General features: G+C 46.6%; 1 protein-coding gene across 1 annotated transcript in view; it reads right to left on the bottom strand.

The window, feature by feature from the left end:
• Nucleotides 1–16,575: 16,575 nt before the first annotated feature.
• Nucleotides 16,576–21,479, bottom strand: part of LOC112233946 (leucine rich adaptor protein 1-like) — a 29,872-nt gene continuing 24,968 nt past the window's right edge. The window contains exon 2 of the mRNA XM_024401862.2: nucleotides 16,576–19,067. Coding sequence (XP_024257630.1) covers nucleotides 18,204–19,067 — 864 coding nt within the window. The 3' untranslated portion in view covers nucleotides 16,576–18,203. The remainder of the gene's footprint in view (nucleotides 19,068–21,479) is intronic.

Genomic DNA, 21,479 nt, shown 5'->3' on the forward strand with positions numbered 1-21,479 from the left:
CCCAGTTGTTCGCACCGTGGGACGGGATCTGGCTCTCGACCCTCCACCTGCCCCTCCACCTGCCCTGTCGGAAGCTGGGTCCGCGTTTTGTGGGGCCATTTAAAGTGCTGAGGAGAGTGAACGAGGTATGTTATTGTTACAGCTTCCCCTCGATTACCGCATTAACTCCTCGTTCCCAGTGTTTCTCCTCAGGCCGGTGGTGGCTGGCCCGCTCCAGGAAGCTGAGGTGCGGGAGGTTCCTCCGCGCCCTCTGGACATTGAGGGGGCCCCGGCATACTCCGTTCCATCCATCCTGGACTCGAGACATCGGGCGAGGGGCCTTCAGTACCTCGTGGACTGGGAGGGGTATGTACCGGAGGAGAGATACTGGGTCCTGGAGGAGGATGTGTTGGACCCTTCTATGCTGTGGGATTTCCACTGTCTCCGTCCGGATCGCCCTGGGGTCATCCCCGAGGCCGGTGTCGGCGCACTGCTGGAGCCGCGCGTAAGGGGGGGTAATGTCACGACTTCCACCAAATTCGGTTCCTCTCCTTGTTCGGGCGGTGTTTGGCGTTTGACGTCACTGGTCTTCTAGCCATCGCCGATCCATTTTTCATGTTCCATTTGTTTTGTCTTGTTTTCAGACTCACCTGGTTTCAATTCCCTAATTACATGTTGTATATGTTCCCTCTGTTTTCCCCGTGTCCTTGTCGGGAATTGTTTATTGTAAGTACGTGTGCTATGTGTGACTGGTGCGCTACGGGTTTTGTGCCCATGTGTTTGTTGTTTTTTGTATGCCGGTAGTTATGTATATTAAACGGCTCCGGCTATTTACCATGTTCTGCTCTCCTGCATTTGACTTCCCTGCCACCAGTTACGCACCCCTTACAGCCACTCAATGTTAGTGATGGCGGACAGTCTGATGGCCTTGAGATAGACGCTGTTTTTCAGTCTCTTGGTCCAAGCTTTGATGCACCTGTACTGACCTCGCCTTCTGGATGATAGCGGGGTGAACGGGCAGTGGCTTGGATGGTGGTGTCCTTGATGATATTTTTGGCCTTCCTGTGACATCGGGTGGTGTAGGTGTCCTGGAGGGCAGGTAGTTTGCCCCCGGTGATGCGTTGTGCAGACCTCACTACCCTCTAGAGAGCCTTGCCGTTGTGGGCGGAGCAGTTGTCATACCAGACGATGATACAGCCCAACAGGATGCTCTCGATTGTGCATCTGTAAAGGTTTGTGAGTGTTTTTGGTGACAAGCCAAATTTCTTCAGCCTCCTGAGGTTGAAGAGTCGCTGTTGCGCCTTCTTCACTACACTGTCTGGGTGGGTGGACCATTTCAGTTTGTCCGTGATGTGAACGCCAGGGAACTTAAAACTTTCCACCTTCTCCACTACTGTCCTGTCAATGTGGAAAGAGGGGTGCTCCCTCTGCTATTTCCTGAAGTCCTTGATCATCTCCTTTGTTTTGTTGACGTTGAGTGGTAGGTTATTTTCCTGAAACCACACTCCGTGGTCCCTCACCTCCTCCCTGTAGGCCATCTCATTTGTTGTTGGTAATCAAGCCTACCACTGTAGTGTCATCTGCAAACTTGATGATTGAGTTGGAGGCATGCATGGCCACACAGTCATGGGTGAACAGGGAGTACAGGAGAGGGCTGAGAACGCACCCTTGTGGGGCCCCAGTGTTGAGGATCAGAGGGGTGGAGATGTTGTTTCCTACCCTCACCCCCTGGGGGCGGCCCGTCAAAGTCCAGGACCCAGTTGCATAGGGCTAAGTCGAGACCCAGGGTCTCGAGCTTAATGGCGAGTTTGGAGGGTACTATTCTGTTAAATGCAGAGCTGTAGTAGATAAACAGCATTCTTGTTCAGGTGAGTTAGGGCAGTGTACAGTGTGATTGCGATTGCGTCGTCTATTGGGGGGGCGGTACGGGGCGGGGCTGGTTTTCTTTTTGGAGTCCATGATTGACTGTAGACCCTGTCACATACCTCTCGTGTCTGTTTAAAGCCGTTTTGAAGGTTTTTGAGGGCCATGTCAGTGGCACTTTGTCTCAAAGAAGTTGTTTAGTTTGTCTGGGAGCAAGACATCGGGTACGGGGCTGGCTTTTTTGTTTGATTGCCTTGCTAGCCACTGACTCTACTTTGTAGCTTGTTTGTCGGTCACTGTTTGTAGTCGGTCATGTTTCCGGTTGCCTTGCCCTGATTAAAAGCAGTGGTTCGCGCTTTCAGTTTTGCACGAATGCTGCCATCAATCCACGGCTTCTGATTGGGGAAGGTTTTAATATTCACCGTGGGTACAACATCACCGACGCACTCGCTCACCGAAACAACGTATACATCAATGTTGTTGGTCGCCGCTATCCAGAGCATATCTCAGTCCACATGATCAAAGCCATTTTATAGCATGGAGTCAGATTGGTCGGACCAGTGTTGAACAGAACTGAGCACGGGCGTTTCCTGTTTAAGTTTTTGTCTTTCGGCTGGGAGCAACAAAATGGAGTCATGGTCAGATTTGCTGAAAGGAGGGCGAGGGAGGGCTTCGTATGCGTCGAGGAAGTTAGAGTAATGGGTCGTGCATTCGATATGCTGATAAAATTTAGGGAGCCTTGTTTTCAGATTAGCCTTGTTAAAATCACCAGCTACAATAAATGCAGCCTCAGGATATGTGGTTTCCAGTTTACATAGAGTCGAACTCAACCAAATGTAAGTCAAAACTAGATGTTGAACTGACGTCTGTGCCCAGTGGTTGGTCTCGTGTTATGGGACAGGTAATCATTGATATGAGAGAGGTCTGTAAGGATATTAAAAGGTCTTCTGTGTGTACAGATGCTGCTGGCATTACCTTGGTATTGAAAATCAGGGGTAAGACTTAGCCGCTTGACATTGACTTCGTCGTCACCAAGATGGCATAGCAGTCAGACGTCCTTTGTTCTCGTCTTGTCGTGTCCCGTATATATATATATTTACAACTTTCTTCGCATACCTTTTTATATATATTTTTTTATTTTCCATAAACTCAACTTCAAAACACTCTCCTGCAACCCGCCTCACCAATTTATATTTTAAAAAAGAAAGTATTATTTACCTCAAATCTGTAATCCTCCATAGAAGCTAGCCAGAAGCTAGCCTGAAGCTAACCAGAAGCTTATCAGAAGCTAGCCAGAAGCTAATCAGAAGCTAGCCAGAAGCTAATCAGAAGCTAGCCAGAAGCTAGTTAGCTTCTTTACTGGCTAATCGTTAGTATTCAGCTAACCACGGTTTGTGGTCATCAGCTATCCTTTAGCTCGAAAATCTATCGCCAGTTTTGTACGGTGCGGCTCGGACCAGAACATACCGGACCGATTTTTCTCTCCATGTCCCCGGATTTCAACCGCAAGCTCTGGACATTTATACCTGGATCTCGCAGCTAGCTAGCTGCTATCCGTGTGACTATCGGCTTACGTCGATCCCGGAGCAAACATCAATTATTCCGGAGCTAGCCAGCTGAAGAGTTCCATCAGCCACTCCTGGGCTACAATCACCTATCCGGACCCGTTTTACTGCCAACGCGGAGCCCCACCGGGCCTTCACAACTGGACTACCAACGTTATCTGCCCGAGGGAGTTATCCAGCTGGCTCCTCTGTTGCGACGTTACCTGAACGCCAATCTGAGGCCGGCTAATCGCTAGCTGTCTCATCGGCTGCTATCTGAATAGATCTATCGGACCATTTTTTTTTCTTTTTTTTCTTTTCTGGGCCTCTCTAACTATATATATATATTTTTTTGCGAATTGGATTGATCCCTTCTACCACACGGTACCTACTTCTACCACACTAATCCTACCGACGGAAATGCACAAGGTGGCAAAAACAGACCTCCATCCTATGCTAGCTTGCTACCGATGGCCCGGCTAGCTGTCTGAATCGCCGTGACCCCAACCAACCTCACTACTCACTGGATCCTTTTGATCACTTGACTAAGCATGCCTCTCCTTAATGTCAATATGCCTTGTCCATTGCTGTTCTGGTTAGTGTTTATTGGCTTAATTCACTGTAGAGCCTCTAGTCCTGTTCACTATACCTTATCCAACCTATTAGTTCCACCACCCACACATGCGATGACATCTCCTGGTTTCAATGATGTTTCTAGAGACAATATCTCTCTCATCATCACTCAATACCTAGGTTTACCTCCACTGTATTCACATCCTACCATACCTTTGTCTGTACATTTTATTTTGAAGCTATTTCATCGCCCCCAGAAACCTCCTTTTACTCTCTGTTCCAGACGTTCTAGACGACCAATTCTCATTGCTTTTAGCCGTACCCTTATCCTACTCCTCCTCTGTTCCTCTGGTGATGTAGAGGTGAATCCAGGCCCTGCAGTGCCTAGCTCCACTCCTATTCCCCAGGCGCTCTCTTTAGATGACTTCTGTAACTGTAATAATCTTGGCTTGATGCATGTTAACATTAGAAGCCTCCTCCCTATGTTTGTTTTATTCACTGTTTTAGCACACTCTGCCAACCCGGATGTTCTAGCTGTGTCTGAATCCTGGCTTAGGAAGACCACCAATAATTCTGAAATTTTCATCCCTAACTACAACATTTTCAGATAAGATAGAACTGCCAATGGGGGCGGTGTTGCAATCTACTGCAAAGATAGCCTGCAGAGTTCTGTCCTACTATCCAGATCTGTACCCCAAAAAATTCTAAAAATAAGTCTCTCACCGTTTCCGCCTGCTATAGACCACCCTCTGCTCCCAGCTGTGCTTTGGACACCATATGTGAACTGATTGCCCCCCATCTATCTTCAGAGCTTGTGCTGCTAGGCAACCTAAACTGGAACATGCTTAACACCCCAGCCATCCTACAATCTAAGCTTGATGCCCTCAATCTCACACTAATTATCAATGAACCTACCAGGTACCTCCCCAAAGCCGTAAACACGGGCACCCTCATAGATATCATCCTAACCAACTTGCCCTCTAAATACACCTCTGTTGTCTTCAAGCAAGAGCTCAGCGATCACTGCCTCATTGCCTGCATCCGTAATGGGTCGTAACGTAACAAAATGTGGAAAAAGTCAAGGGGTCTGAATACTGTCCGAATGCACTTTTATCAATGTATTGTGCCTGTATGACACTATAAAGTCAAGATGCTGAAGGTACATTTAAATATTCAATGTTAGTGATCAATGATGAATGAAATCAAAACTGATTCAGATTATGAACCAAGAACTTCAATGCAACTGATATCAGACCTTTGAGCCAAATTGAACGCAGAATTGCAGGTGTTACCCTAGCTGAGAGAACTCCACTCCAAGATATATACATCTCAATGGAGTTGAGTGTTGGTGGAGTGTACCTCCAACTACATCGAGTCACTATCAGTCTGTACATGAAAAATGTCCATTCTTTAATATGTACTGTGTACCTATATTTGTCCTGTGTAACTGCAAGCCTTTCTTTGGGAGCTGAAATCTGTAGTTTTTAATAAAAGTAGCATTTTACGCCACCTCTGCCAAGGGAGCCGTTGTTTGTTAACAGAGCAGCCTGTCATTGCACGGCAGTGTCACGCCCTGACCATAGAGAGCCTTTGTTTCTCTATGGTGTAGTAGGTCAGGGCGTGACTGGGGGGTATTCTAGTTTATTATTTCTATGTGAGGTTCTAGTTTATTATTTCTATGTTGGTGATTCTTTTGATTCCCAATTAGAGGCAGAAGGTAATCATTGTCTCTGGGGTGGCATTGTCTCGAAAGGTTGCAAGTTCAAATCCCCGAGCTGACAAGGTACAAATCTGTCGTTCTGCCCCTGAACAAGGCAGTTAATCCACTGTTCCTAGGCCGTCATTGAAAATAAGAATTTGTTCTTAACTGACTTGCCTAGTTAAATAAAGGTAAAAAATTGGGCATCAAAATTAGGTAGCATTTTATCCACCTGAGTTTGTGGGATATTATTTTGTGTTTTGTGCATGTGCACCATGTAGTCACGTTTTGTTGTTAGTTTATTGATTTATTGTTTTTGCTAAGTTTCACTTTATTAATAAATTATATGGAACTCAACATCCGCTGCTCCTCCAAACGTACGTGACAGAATATCCCACCAACAAAGGACCAAGCAGCTTGAAAAGGAGGTAAGGAAGTTTTGGACTTGGGAGGACATTCCTTGGCGGGAGTCGCCAATGAGCATGGAAGGACAGCGACGACGCCAGGGACCAAGGCCACAGAAACCCCAATACATTTTTTGGGGGGACACATGGAACTGTCGGCAGAGCCGAGGAGTGAACCAGAGCCAGTCTGGGAGAAGAGGGAGAAACTGGAGTAGAGTGAACGGAGAGCGTCAGAGACCGTCAGTGAGTGGATGGAGATATTGGAGGAGAAAGAACGGAGAAAGTTGTTGATTTGGTGGAGGATGCAGGACACTTGCCCTAAGGAGCATGTTATCAGTTTAATGCCACCTGAGTCAGCTCTCCGTACTCGTCCTGAGGAGGGTGCTATCAGTCTGGTAAAATCTGTGCCGGCTCCACGCACCAGGTCTCCAGTGCGCCTTCCCAGCCCTGTACGTCCTGTGCCAGCTCTCCAAACTTGCCTTGAGGAGCTTGTCATTGGTCCGGTACCATTTGTGCCGGCTCTAGGCACCAAGGGCTCCAGTGCGCCTCCACAGACCAGTACATTCTGTGCCAGCTCCTCGCATTTGCCGTGCGAAGTGTGTCATCGAACTGGTACAATTGATGCTGGCTATACGCACCAGGTCACCAGTGCGCCTCCACAGTCCAGTATGTTCTGTGCCAGCTCCTCGCACTTGCCGTGCGAAGTGTGTCATCGAACTGGTACAATCGATGCTGGCTATACGCACCAGGTCACCAGTACACCTCCACAGTCCAGAACGTCCTGTGCCAGCTCCTCGCACCCGCCCTGAAGTGCGTGTCACCAGTCCGGTGCCACCTGTGCCGGCTCCACGCATTAGGCCTCCAGTGCGTATTCACAGTTCAGATCCGCCAGCAAGTGTTCCCAGTCCAGAGTTTCTGGCGACGGTTCACAGTCCAGAGCTTCCGGCAACAGTTCACAGTCCGGAACCTCCTGAGACGGTCCACAGTCTGGAACCTCCTACGATGGTCCACAGTCCGAAACCTCCTGCGACGGTCCACAGTCCGGAACCTCCTGCGACGGTCCACAGTCCGGAACCTCCTGCGACGGTCCACAGTCCGGGAACCTCCTGCGACGGTCCACAGTCCGGGAAACCTCCTCCGGGACCTCCTACGACGGTGCCCAGTCCGGAACCTCCTACGACGGTCCACAGTCCGGGACCTTCTGCACCGGTGCCCAGTCCGGGACCTCCTACGACGGTCCACAGTCCGGAACCTTCTGCACCGGTGCCCAGTCCAGGCACGGCGTCCAGTCCTGCTCCATGGCCGAAGCCTTCTTCTGTGCCGGTGCTCAGTCCAGGCACGGCGTCCAGTCCAGCTCCAAGGTCGGAGCCTTCTTTGGCGCCGATGTCCAGACCAAGCACGATGTCCAGTCCCACTCCATGGCTGGAGCCTTCTTCTGCGCCGGTGCCCAGTCCAGGCATGGTTTCCAGGCACGGCGTCCAGTCCCGCTCCATTGCAGGAGCCTTCCTCTGCGCCGATGTCCAGTCCAGGCACGGTGTCCAGTCCCGCTCCAAGGCCGGGAGCCTTCCTCTGCGCCGGTGCCCAGTCCAGGCACGGCATCCAGTCCCGCTTCATGGCAGGAGTCTTCCTCTGCAAAGATGTCAAGTCCAGACACGGCGTCTAGTCCCATACCTAGGCCGGAGCCTTCCTCAGTGCCGGTGACCAGCCCAGCTCCAAGGCTGGAGCCTCCCTCTGACAGCTCCAAGGCCAGTACCCATTCCGGGCTCAGCGTTCAACCCAGTTCCAGGGCCGGAGCCCTTCTCTGCGCTGATGCCCAGTACGGGCACGTCGTTCAGCCCAGCGCCATGGTCAGATCCGGGGTCTGGGGGGGGTTACGACCCGCACCGGAGCCGCCACCGACACTAATCACCCTCCCCATTTGGTTTCAGGTTTTGCGGCCGGAGTCCGCACCTTGGGGGGGGTTGTACTATCACACCCTGACCATAGAGAGAGAGCCTTTGTTTCTCTATGGTATAGTAGGTCAGGGCGTGACTGGGTGGTATTCTAGTTTATTATTCCTATGTGGGGTTCTAGTTTATTATTTCTATGTTGGTGATTTGTATGATTCCCAATTAGAGGCAGCTGGTAATCGTTGTCTCTTGGGGATCATATTTAGGTAGCATTTTTCCCACCTGACTTTGTGGGATATTATTTTGTGTTTTGTGCATGTGCACCACGTAGTCACGTTTCGTTGTTAGTTTATTGATTTATTGTTTTTGCTAAGTTTCACTTTATTAATAAGTTATGTGGAACTCAACAAGCTGCCTTGGTCCATCTCTCCACACGTACGTGACAGGCAGATTTGTTTTGTTTTGTGAGTGGAATTCTACTTTTTTAAACTATGGATTCCTAATCCAACTGACAACTCTATAACAAACAGGACATGGACAGGTGCACACTAAGCATTAAATAATGGATATTTATGAAAGTATCGAGTGGTAGTGGATGCTTGAAGTCATAACTTCCTGCTCAGTGGATGACAGTGGACAGTGGATTTTGGGGTCAGTTTGACAGACTTCACATGAAATGAAATTCCACAAATACAGAATGATGCTGAGACTCAGATTGTTCATAAAATGTACACTACTGATCAAAAGTTTTAGAACACCTACTGAGTCAAAGGTTTTTCTTTAATTTGTACTATTTTCTACATTGTAGAATAATAGTGAAGACATCAAATCTATGAAATAACATGTATGAATCATGTAGAAACCAAAAAAGTGTTAAACAAATCAAAATATATTTTATATTTGAGATTCTTCAAATAGCCACCCTTTGCCTTGATGACAGCTTTGCACACATTACTCACCACATGGGATGAGTCATGTGTATAACCTTGGAGGCCCGTTGTCACTCTCATATGTGATACTATGGGAGAGACGGAATTAATCCCCACAGACACATGCGTGCACGGTACACTATAACATAAAACCGATGAGCTTGTTTGGAAACCATATTATGGGGTTGAGTAGCGGTAGAGATTGAACAACAACTCCCCCTTGGGTTCTGCCTCTAACCTCTACCCACGTCTGATTGCATCACTTTGTGGGAACACTGTGGCCTATTTTGGCCCCTTTGTTTACTTCACGAATCCCATAGAGAGGCTTCCCCCAGAGTAACACACACACACATACACACCACACTGCTAACCCAATAATATGATAACTATAGCTGCATTCCAGGATGTGGAGAGAGAGTACTCACTGCGGACAAACCAGGAGAAATATACTGTAAATATGAAAATACTACAAGAATGTGGCTCTTAGTGTGATACTGCTTCATTTAAAGGCAGAGCAAAACAACACGTATGCCAGACTCCAGATAGAGCTGAGTTTTCTTTTCTGTCACTGTGGTTTGAGAGCAGAATATGAATGTGAGAGACTGGGAGGCAGGCCACACAGGTTTAGGGTTTGGTCTCAGAGAGGGGATACAGTAGGGTTTCCACACACAGTACGTCCAAAACAAAGCTCTGTCTGTAACCATCAAGTTATTCTCCACTACCCTGGTTTATGGTCCTGTCTCCCCAAGGCAGTGCTGTAAGAGATGGCTTGTGGTGTTACTATTCAATTCAATTCAATTCAAGGGGCTTTATTGACATGGGAAACATGTGTTAACATTGCCAAAGCAAGTGAGGTAAATATACAAAAGTGAAATAAACAATCACATTTACAGTAAACATTACACATACAGAAGTTTCAAAACAATAAATGTTACTATCCTCAGATTCAAGATAATATGAAACAGTTTGGGGCTGGTATTCTCCTGACATGGACAGAGATTCCAGGAGATTTGTGGTCCAGTGTGGATTGTGGTCTGCCCTGTGTGGACCATTATAACCATAAACCAAACGAGCCACACACATCCAAGAGAACCATCTCCTCAGGATCTGGTGAAACAAAAACATTGGGGTGTGTCAGTGAATACAGAGCATGTTGTGTCTCAAAAAATGCTATTATTAAGCTGTGTTTTTATCCATTGTACAAACTATGGCAGAAGAGCACCATGGAAAAACTGAGAGTTTCGGCTGTTCCATTGTCATGCTCTACATATAGTATGACGACAAGCATTTATTTTACAGAGACCAGAAGGCTCATCTGTTGTTGATCTGTGATAAACAACATTTTTATATGATTGTTGGATCTCACCTACCTCCTGCTGTGCAGCCTCTGTGGTGGAACTCCACCCTGTCCTGATGTTGTCCAGCCCTGTGCTGTCGTCTGTGGTGGAACTCCACCCTGTCCTGATGTTGTCCAGCCCTGTGCTGTCCTCTGTGGTGGAACTCCACCCTGTCCTGATGTTGTCCAGCCCTGTGCTGTCCTCTGTGGTGGAACTCCACCCTGTCCTGATGTTGTCCAGCCCTGTGCTGTCCTCTGTGGTGGAACTCCCACCCTGTCCTGATGTTGTCCAGCCCTGTGCTGTCCTCTGTGGAACTCCCACCCTGTCCTGATGTTGTCCTCCCACCTCTGTGGTGGACCTCCCACCCTGTCCTGATGTTGTCCAGCCCTGTGCTGTCCTCTGTGGTGGAACTCCCACCCTGTCCTGATGTTGTCCAGTCCTGTGCTGTCCTCTGTGGTGGACCTCCCACCCTGTCCTGATGTTGTCCAGCCCTGTGCTGTCCTCTGTGGTGGAACTCCACCCTGTCCTGATGTTGTCCAGCCCTGTGCTGTCCTCTGTGGTGGAACTCCACCCTGTCCTGATGTTTTCCAGCCCTGTGCTGTCCTCTGTGGTAGAACTCCACCCTGTCCTGATGTTGTCCAGCCCTGTGCTGTAGTAAGCCCTCCTCCCCACTGTTCCTTTGTTCTTTTACAGCCTCACAAGAATCTGTGTCCACTACCCACCACTGTGGTTAGAGTCTGCTAACACGCAGACGTCAACACAATCCATACACGTTTAGTCTGTGCATTTGTTATACCACACATGATCAGATTCAGACATAACTGATCTGTCTCCAAATAGTAAAAATCAATGGCCCTGAAACTGACACCAGAACCAGCTAGCATCAGGCAGCCAAATGGCCAGTCAGTCATATGCTTTGTTTTAATACAATATGGTTACATTTCTCTCTTTAACCTCTAAAAGTCTAGCGGGGGAGGGATTGTTTTAAGATGGTCATACTATGGATCACAAAAGTATCTAATTGTATGATTATAACTAGAGTAGAGCCAATGGACCTGAAGGCTATGGCACAGAGCATTTTCAGCAGTTTCAACCCTCTGGAAAGAGAGTTGATAAATGGTTGTCATATAATGTGAAGTGCTAATAGGTTTGCTGGGAAGTAGCAAGGAGGGAGGACCGGGCTGGTTGGAGGGTATTGATTAGAACATGTACACCAGGCTCTCTGAAAGAGAACCCAATTGGAATAGTGGTTATGGAGAAACACAGCTAGGCCTATACAATAACAGCACATCAAGGATAACAGGCAGTTAGCACTAAACCCAACGCCACAATAAATGAAATACGGACACATCTCAAGGTGGAACGATGGCTCCTTGTGGGTTACAAGAGAATAACACAACTGCTAATGAAGACAGGCTAGGGAGGATCTCTATCTCTCCTGAGTACATTGTTTGCTTTCTTTGTAGAGAAATATTTGAAATACGGCCAAAGACAGCCCTTTAGGGAACAGGGAGGTGAAACTGCTGATACTTCTGGGTTTCATTTGCTTTCATGCAAAACATTCTGTGACTTTTATTTCAGCTAAATGTTGTGTTAGAGATAACAAAGACGTTAGTGTAACATTGAAAATATATTTAATCAATCACTTCCGTAAGCTATACATTTGCATACTGCATATAATACTCAACATCAATGCACATGTCAATCATTAGATGTACATCTCAATAATATACACACAAAATAAATAGCTTCTTCCTGTAAAACATTGCATCACAATTAAAAACTTGTACCACACAAAGCAAAATATGTAAATGTGCAAGATCCAGTGCTTTTAGTCAGTCTCAATGACTTGACTCCCTCCCCGCATAGTAAATGTCGGTTTTCAGTTCTGGAGTAAATGTAATACACTATAATTTGATCACAGTGGCCTTATTTCACTTCCAATTCTCTGTGTTCAAGATATGAACACGACACACAGAGCGGACTGGCAACAAAGCAAGAAAGAAAGAGAAAAGAAAAACCTGTTCTTAACGGATGCTTTCTTTGAGGACCCTGTCATGTGCTTAGAAACCCATGTCAATGCTGAGGGTAATGCATTCTGGGAACAGAACAGCAGGAAATATTGGAAGCGGAAGCTGCTTTCAACTCCCTGCCTCCACACCGCTCCGTACCCCCCCCCTCCCCAATTCCGGCCCTCAAATCCATGGAAACATAATAAGCCAACTTTCCTCAAGCCACTCCAACAGGGGCCCCAGCATTAGCCACCATTTGGCTATCAATGAGCTGCCAAAAGCCTCTTTAGTGTGTCTCAGCTTGCTATAGAGCGTGTGCCTGGCTTTCTAATCCAGAATGTGGAAAATATGCAGCCTGATGCTGCAAGGCTACTGTTTGAAAGATTCCCTTATGACATACATTAGGTCTGGTAATTTCATAACTACATTACTGTCTACTCTTTCCCTAGGTGGGATAGGGAATACTTCTGTAATATATTGTGCATTTTGGAATGACAGCATTGCCTTGTTTAGTAGTACAAAGTCAATATGCAAAGTCTTTACAGCCACTGACATTCTAATGTCAATATGTAAAACCTGGTTTGGATCATTGCCATGGTTACTGAGTGGATATCCATTACTCTGTAAAATCATGCTCTGTTTGTCTGCGGTTCAAACAGATGATGAGTGTTTGGCACCTGTCTTCAAAACAAACATCACACTGGACATCTGATGAGCAAACATCATATACTGGGCATCTGATAATGAAATACAAACACGCTTCAGTTATAGATTACCATCAGTGACCAAGTTCATATTATGACAGTGACCAAGTTTATATCATGACAGTGACCAAGTTCATATTATGACAGTGACCAAGCTCATATTATGACAGTGACCAAGTTCATATTATGACAGTGACCAAGTTCATATTATGACATTGACCAAGCTCATATTATGACAGTGACCAAGTTCATATTATGACAGTGACCAAGTTAATATTATGACAGTGACCAAGCTCATATTATGACAGTGACCAAGTTCATATTATGACAGTGACCAAGTTCATATTATGAGTGACTAATTTCATATTATGACAGTGACCAAGCTCATATTATGACAGTGACCAAGTTCATATTATGACAGTGACCAAGTTCATATTATGAGTGACTAATTTCATATTATGACAGTGACCAAGTTCATATTATGACAGTGACCAAGCTCATATTATGACAGTGACCAAGTTCATATTATGACAGTGACCAAGCTCATATTATGACAGTGACCAAGTTTATATTATGACAGTGACCAAGTTCATATTATGACAGTGACCAAGTTTATATTATGACAGTGACCAAGTTCATATTATGCCAAACCAATATTTGTGTGTTCTACTGATACTTCTTGAGAACTATTTTTCTCATTCCATATTCTTACAGGCCTACATATAGATTATTACAGTGGATCTTGTCTTCACTAAAATACATCACGAAATGTATAGCTCAGTCTGTGATGTGAGTTAAACCATTAGGAAAATATAAAGTATGTATATATGATCGGACATGTTTGATGATCAAGGTCTCCTGCATTAATAAGAATGTGTCTCCTCTGTTTGTGCTGGCTAAGGGAAACACTGGCATGCCATGACTTACTACTAGCCAACCCATCTGTTAAATGAAAGCATTAGGAGTCTTAACAGAAGAGCTTTAGAATACTAAAGGCTACATCACGGAACACCCAACATCTAACTACGGACGGTCTTCTACTTTACCTACTGGCATGCACATTCTATTTTCACCATAGAGAGACAGAGAGAGAGAGAGAGAGAGAGAGAGAGAGAGAGAGAGAGAGAGAGAAGTTGGTCCTGGGACTCTGTTCACAAACACAAACAGAGCCCCAAGACGGCAACACAATTAGACTCAACCAAATCATGAGAAAACAAAAAGATAATTACTTGACACAGTGGAAAGAATTTATTAAAAAACAGAGCAATCTAGAATGCTATTTGGCTCTAAACAGCGAGTACACAGTGGCAGAATCCCTGACCACTGTGACTGACCCAAACTTAAGGAAAGCTTTGACTATGTACAGACTCAGTGAGCATAGCCTTGCTATTGAGAAAGGCCGCAGAAGGCAGACCTGGCTCTCAAGAGAAGACAGGCTATGTGCACACTGCCCACAAAATGAGGTGGAAACTGAACTGCACTTCCTAACATCCTGCCAAATGTATGACCATATTAGAGACACATATTTCCCTATGATTACACAGATGGGTGAAATACCACAGCGTACCATCACAGCAGCAGGATTTGTGACCTGTTGCCACAAGGGCAACTAGTGAAGAACATATACCATTGTAAATACAACCCATATTTATGTTTATTTATTTTCCCTTTGGTACTTGAACTATTTGCTTATAATATGACATTTGTAATGTCATTATTCTTTTATTATTTTTTATATAAAAAAAAAACTTTTAGCCCTTTTTCTCCCCAATTACGTGGTATCCAATTGGTAGTTACAGTCTTGTCTCATCGCTGCAACTCCCGTACGGACTCGAGAGAGACAAAGGTCGAGAGCCGTGCATCCTCCGAAACACAACCCAACCAAGCCACACTGCTTCTTGACACAATGCCTGCTTAACCCGGAAGCCAGCCACACCAATGTGTCGGAGGATACAACGTACACCTGGCGACCGTGTCAGCGTGCATGTACCCAGCCCGCCACAGGAGTCGCTAGAGCGCGATGGGACAAGGACATCCCTGCCGGCCAAACCCTCCCCTAACCCGGACGACGCTAGCCCAATTGTGAGCAACCCCATGGGCCTCCCAGTCGCGGCCTGAGACAGAGTCTGGACTCAAACCAGGATCTCTAGTGTCACAGCTAGCAACTGTGGTGCAGTGTGTTAGACCACTGCGCTACTCAGGAGGCCATGTATTTATTATTTTGAAACTTATGTGATTGTAATGTTTACTGTACATGTTTATTGTTTATTTAAATTTAGTTGATTATCTACTTCACTTGCTTTGGCAATGTTAACATATGTTTCCCTTGCCAATAAATCCCTTAAATTGAATTGAAATGAGAGAGTGAGAGTGAAAGACAGAGAGAGAAAGAGAGAGAAAAGGGGATAGGGACATATTTAAGTGATGCAGTGTGGATGGGACTGTAAGTGGGCAAGCATACAGCTGGACACCAGTTCTGGCACAGATCCCCCTCTCCATCCCCAGGAACTGGGTTACGGTCATTGTTTCCCCATTGCCATCCTTATTGTACCATGGCCCGTGAGTAGACGTGCACTAAACGTACACATTGGCACTGAATGTATGTTTCCAGCAAGTCATTGTGCTGGTGGAAAACAGGATGACAAGAGGCGGTGGAGAAGAAAGAAAAAAAGCCACAGTGCAGTTTGAAAGGGGAGGAGGAGAGGGTGTGCGGAGACAGGGAGGGGTGGGTGGAGGGTTGTAATGTAGCTTAGGTCTGGAAGTGAGAACTCATCTGAAACAGATTAAAAATGCTGCTCTGATAGGAGTGCTGAGTGGTACAGAACTGAAGACATGCAGGCAAGGACATCACACAGAGACAGACACCCTAAAACAACAGAACTAAGATAGTCAGCTTGTAACAAGGTCGTAAGGCGTGAGTATACATAATCCAAAACATCACGAAGGGAAATCCTAACGTAATTCAACGGAAAACAGTCCATCATCATCTGATGTGTTACACTAACGTGGTTGAATGCGGCGGCAGGTATCCTAGTGGTTAAGGGCCAACTAGGTGAAAAATCTGTTGATGTGCCCTTAAGCAAGGCACTCAACCCTAATTGCTCCTGTAAGTTGCTCTGGGTAATGTAATGAACGCTATGCATATCACATCTGATAACATTCGCAATACATATGCCTTATATAATGGCATGCAGTGCATTGTTCTCCCAGAGTTAATATGACAAATGGCGGAGGTTATAGTGAGGAATAGCCCCTTGGGACTTAGTATCTGACAAAGTACCTGTGCACAGCAAGCCACTCACACACACATGTACTTACACACGTGCTCTCTCTCCCACCCTCTCTGTCATCCTGGCAACCCCTGCCTTGGAATGTCCAGGCATTATTCGTTTTCAGTGGTGGCAATTCTGTGTGAGAGTGGGTTGTTTATAACTGGATACAAAGGCTCAGAAGGAATATTGCTTTTCTTCTCCCATGATTGTATCAAGTTTTTCACACATTTTTCATGATAATTTTCACCAATAAAGCATTCAGCACATGACATGCAATTTTCACCCACCCAAATAACTAACAAGTTCACACCACTCAACACTGAGTGAAAGATCAGAGATGGTTGGACTCATTAAGACACAGACAGCAGAGGACAGAATCAGTCATTTAAACAATCAGGATTATCAGAACAACAGTGCAGTCATCTTGGGACTGGAGATACAGGCATAATAGTTTAGGATGACACCAATCACATCGACTGCTGTCCAAATGAAACAAAAATAGTGTACAGTTAAAAAAGAGACAATAATTAACACTCAGCCATAGAGACATTTTTCTACGACAACCACCCACAGAAGTACCCGATGCACAGATTTATTGTATTGCGATTCACTGATTATACAAATTGCATTGACTGGTTAAGTACTGTAGGTAGTAGGACATTGACAATAGCACACGTGTGCAAACAGTAGGAACATTCTATATACTCTTAGCATACTATGATGGTACACACACCTACAGTATGTATGAGAACGGTTCCGCTATCTATAGTGTGTTACAATCATTTTGACATGGGGTTGTGAGGGCAAACTAAGTTCTATAGATGCGAGTGATTGTAACAAATATATATTTTTCTGTTGGAAAATTGTTCATTTTCTCTGGTACTGTATGTGACAATGCATAGAGGAAAGGAGGATAAACATGTCAAAACAAACTTGATTCAGAAAAATATCAACACTGTGATTCATCCCCAATATAATACTGACATCAATGTTTTAGAAAGTTAGTGCAGCCACATTTAGAGTGAATAGAACATAATGTAATGATGCTGTGTTCTCCTTCACACCTGATATCTTATACCATGGAAATGGTAGACGTTTGTATAATATGTGCAATCAACCTCTCTCTTAATATTTGACCGGTAGGGTCGTTACATGGGAGGGGGAAAAAAGTGTCTTTACGAAAAAAATGCTGGGTTGTTTAGATGACCCAACTGCTAGGTTGCAGGCATTGGTTCACTTAGTTGGGTTGTTTTCTATAAAAAGAGCAACGTTGAGTTGTTGTTGTTGCTGGGTTATTGATGCTGGGTTATTGAGAACCAGCGGTCAGGTCAGAAGACTGGAAGCGCGACTACAGTAGGTAGGGCCGTAGTTTCATATAGTTATTTTTGGACACCCGTGAGAGTAAACATCATTCCGGTTTATCTGTTCTGATATCAGAAGGTTAAGGTTGTACACTGACACTTTAGTAGATTTAATGAAGCTTACAAAAGAGTTTTTAAGAGTTTCTTAAAAGCCTATGCAAAACCCAATGTTGGTATACTTACCACTATGTAACAATACGTACAAAATTATGTTATTAATAATACATTAGAATATGAAATGTGTATTTTCTTTTATGAAAATTGAAATTAGCTCTGTATTTAAGATTATGAACAATAATTACATTTATTTTCACTGGTGGCGAAAAATAACTATCTGAAACCCACACACCTAATAAGTCACGCCTCCTGAAAAAAAACAACCTATGGATTACATATTAAAAGAGCTGTTCAACCCAGCATGAAAATGAATATAACCTAATTGATGGTTAAATGAACCCATGTTTGGGTAATCACAACCCAACATGCTAAGTTATTCACACAACCTAACTGGCTGGGTCAAAATAACCCAGCGTGTGTCCTGTCCAACATTTACCCAGCACTTCGTAACCAAATAACCCAAATTGGGTTGATTTTAACCCAGCATTTTTTTAGAGGGAAGTGGTGTAATATATCCACCTCAGAGAAATGTCACATCGTCCTGCGATTGCACCCATCGCCAGTGGGCATCATACCCCAGGTGCATCTTGCCGTTCATCTTGCAGGCATCTACGTCTATCTTGCCATTCTTATAGGGTTTGAGTTTGGGGCTCTGGCTTTTCCCCAGCTTTTCAGCCAGGCAGACCCGGGCTGAATCAGTAGGTCCTCGTGCTTGCCTGACTGCTTTATCCTGGGCGCCGTTGCTCTTACTGGGCTGCTGGTTTTGGCCGGGGTCCTTGGTATCCTTGGTGATGGTGGTTCCTTTCACTGCCTCTGTGGCCTTAATCCAAATGGAAGACTCCTTATTTGGGACGTCTGGCTTGACTTGGGGAGAGCCAGGATCAACAACTACCTTGCCCCCTGTGCCTTGTCTTACCCCAGCTCCAGCCCCAGCCCCAGCCCCTGCCATAGCCACTGACCCTTCTCCAGCTCCAGAAACTCTCCCAGCCCCTCTCCCAGCCCCTGCCCCAGGCACTGCCCCAGGCACTGCCCCAGCCCCTGTCCCGGTCCGAGTGGGCGTCACAGTCCCCAGTGGAGTAGAACACAGCACAGACTCAGAAGTAGAAGGGCCGTACTCGTCCATGTCATCAGCAAGGGTGTCCAGATAACTGCCTATAGAGATGTTATCCAGCTTGTCGTTGAGGGGGTCCTGCAAGCTGCTCCAGCTGCCCCTCCAGGTGTCTCCTCCAGGGCCCTCTCCCAGGCTGTACTGGCTGCTGGTCAGACTGCTGCAGCGGCTGGTCAGGGTGCCGCGCTCCTCCAGGAGCCACTTACATGCCTCGATCCCCTCGTGCACCGCCAGCAGCTGCTTTAGGATCTTCACGTCCATCGAGCGCAGGTGGGCCTATGGAAAATAATAATACTTTATTGATACAGGAGAGGGGAAGGAAGAGATGGTGGGAGGAAAGCATCTGAGTCAGGAGAGAAGAGATGGTAGGAGGCAAGCATCTGAGTCAGGAGAGAAGAGATGGTGGGAGGAAAGCATCTGAGTCAGGAGAGAAGAGATGGTGGACGGAAAGCATCTGAGTCAGGAGAGAAGAGATGGTGGACGGAAAGCATCTGAGTCAGGAGAGAAGAGATGGTGGGAGGAAAGCATCTGAGTCAGGAGAGAAGAGATGGTGGGAGGAAAGCATCTGAGTCAGGAGAGAAGAGATGGTGGACGGAAAGCATCTGAGTCAGGAGAGAAGAGATGGTGGGAGGAAAGCATCTGAGTCAGGAGAGAAGAGATGGTGGGAGGAAAGCATCTGAGTCAGGAGAGAAGAGATGGTGGGAGGAAAGCATCTGAGTCAGGAGAGAAGAGATGGTAGGAGGCAAGCAACTGACTCAGGAGAGAGGAGAGAAGAGATGGTGGGAGGAAAGCATCTGAGTCAGGAGAGAAGAGATGGTGGACGGAAAGCATCTGAGTCAGGAGAGAAGAGATGGTGGACGGAAAGCATCTGAGTCAGGAGAGAAGAGATGGTGGGAGGAAAGCATCTGAGTCAGGAGAGAAGAGATGGTGGGAGGAAAGCATCTGAGTCAGGAGAGAAGAGATGGTGGACGGAAAGCATCTGAGTCAGGAGAGAAGAGATGGTGGGAGGAAAGCATCTGAGTCAGGAGAGAAGAGATGGTGGGAGGAAAGCATCTGAGTCAGGAGAGAAGAGATGGTGGGAGGAAAGCATCTGAGTCAGGAGAGAAGAGATGGTAGGAGGCAAGCAACTGACTCAGGAGAGAGGAGAGAAGAGATGGTGGGAAGAAAGCAACTGACTCAGGAGAGAGGAGAGAAGAGATGGTGGGAGGTAAGCAACTGACTCGGAAGAGAGGAGAGATGGTGGGAGGTCAGCAACTGATTCGGGAGAGAATAGGTGGTGGGAGGTCAGCAACTGATTCGGGAGAGAATAGATGGTGGGAGGTCAGCAACTGATTCGGGAGAGAATAGATGGTGGGAGGTCAGCAACTGATTCGGGAGAGAATAGATGGTGGGAGGTCAGCAACTGATTCGGGAGAGAATAGATGGTGGGAGATCAGCAACTGATTCGGGAGAGAATAGATGGTGGGAGGTCAGCAACTGATTCGGGAGAGAGGAGAGAATAGACGGTGGGAGGTCAGCAACTGATTCGGGAGAGAGGAGAGAATAGACGGTGGGAGGTAAGCAACTGATTCGGGAGAGAGGAGAGAATAGACGGTGGGAGGTCAGCAACTGATTCGGGAGAGAGGAGAGAATAGACGGTGGGAGGTCAGCAACTGATTCGGGAGAGAGGAGAGAATAGACGGTGGGAGGTAAGCAACTGATTCGGGAGAGAGGAGAGAATAGATGGTGGGAGGTCAGCAACTGATTCGGGAGAGAGGAGAGAATAGACGGTGGGAGGTAAGCAACTGATTCGGGAGAGAGGAGAGAATAGACGGTGGGAGGTAAGCAACTGATTCGGGAGAGAGGAGATGGTGGGAGGAAAGCAACTGATTCGGGAGAGAATAGATGGTGGGAGGTCAGCAACTGATTCGGAAGAGAGGAGAGATGGTGGGAGGAAAGCAACTGATTCGGGAGAGAATAGATGGTGGGAGGTCAGCAACTGATTCGGGAGAGAGGAGAGAATAGACGGTGGGAGGAAAGCAACTGATTCGGGAGAGAGGAGAGAATAGACGGTGGGAGGTAAGCAACTGAGTCGGGAGAGAGGAGATGGTGGGAGGAAAGCAACTGATTCGGGAGAGAGGAGAGAATAGATGGTGGGAGGAAAGCAACTGAGTCGGGAGAGAGGAGATGGTGGGAGGAAAGCAACTGATTCGGGAGAGAGGAGAGAATAGATGGTGGGAGGTAAGCAACTGAGTCGGGAGAGAGGAGAGAATAGACGGTGGGAGGTAAGCAACTGAGTCGGGAGAGAGGAGATGGTGGGAGGAAAGCAACTGATTCGGGAGAGAGGAGAGAATAGATGGTGGGAGGTAAGCAACTGAGTCGGGAGAGAGGAGATGGTGGGAGGAAAGCAACTGATTCGGGAGAGAGGAGAGAATAGACGGTGGGAGGAAAGCAACGCTCAGGAGAGAGGAGAGAATAGATGGTGGGAGGTAAGCAACTGATTCGGGAGAGAGGAGAGAATAGACAGTGGGAGGAAAGCAACGCTCAGGAGAGAGGAGATGGTGGGAGGAAAGCAACCGACTCAGGAGAGAGGAGAGAATAGACGGTGGGAGGAAAGCAACGCTCAGGAGAGAGGAGAGAATAGATGGTGGGAGGTAAGCAACTGATTCGGGAGAGAGGAGAGAATAGACAGTGGGAGGAAAGCAACGC

Source organism: Oncorhynchus tshawytscha, linkage group LG05, assembly GCF_018296145.1.
Source record: "Oncorhynchus tshawytscha isolate Ot180627B linkage group LG05, Otsh_v2.0, whole genome shotgun sequence".
NCBI classification, from domain to species: domain Eukaryota; kingdom Metazoa; phylum Chordata; class Actinopteri; order Salmoniformes; family Salmonidae; genus Oncorhynchus; species Oncorhynchus tshawytscha.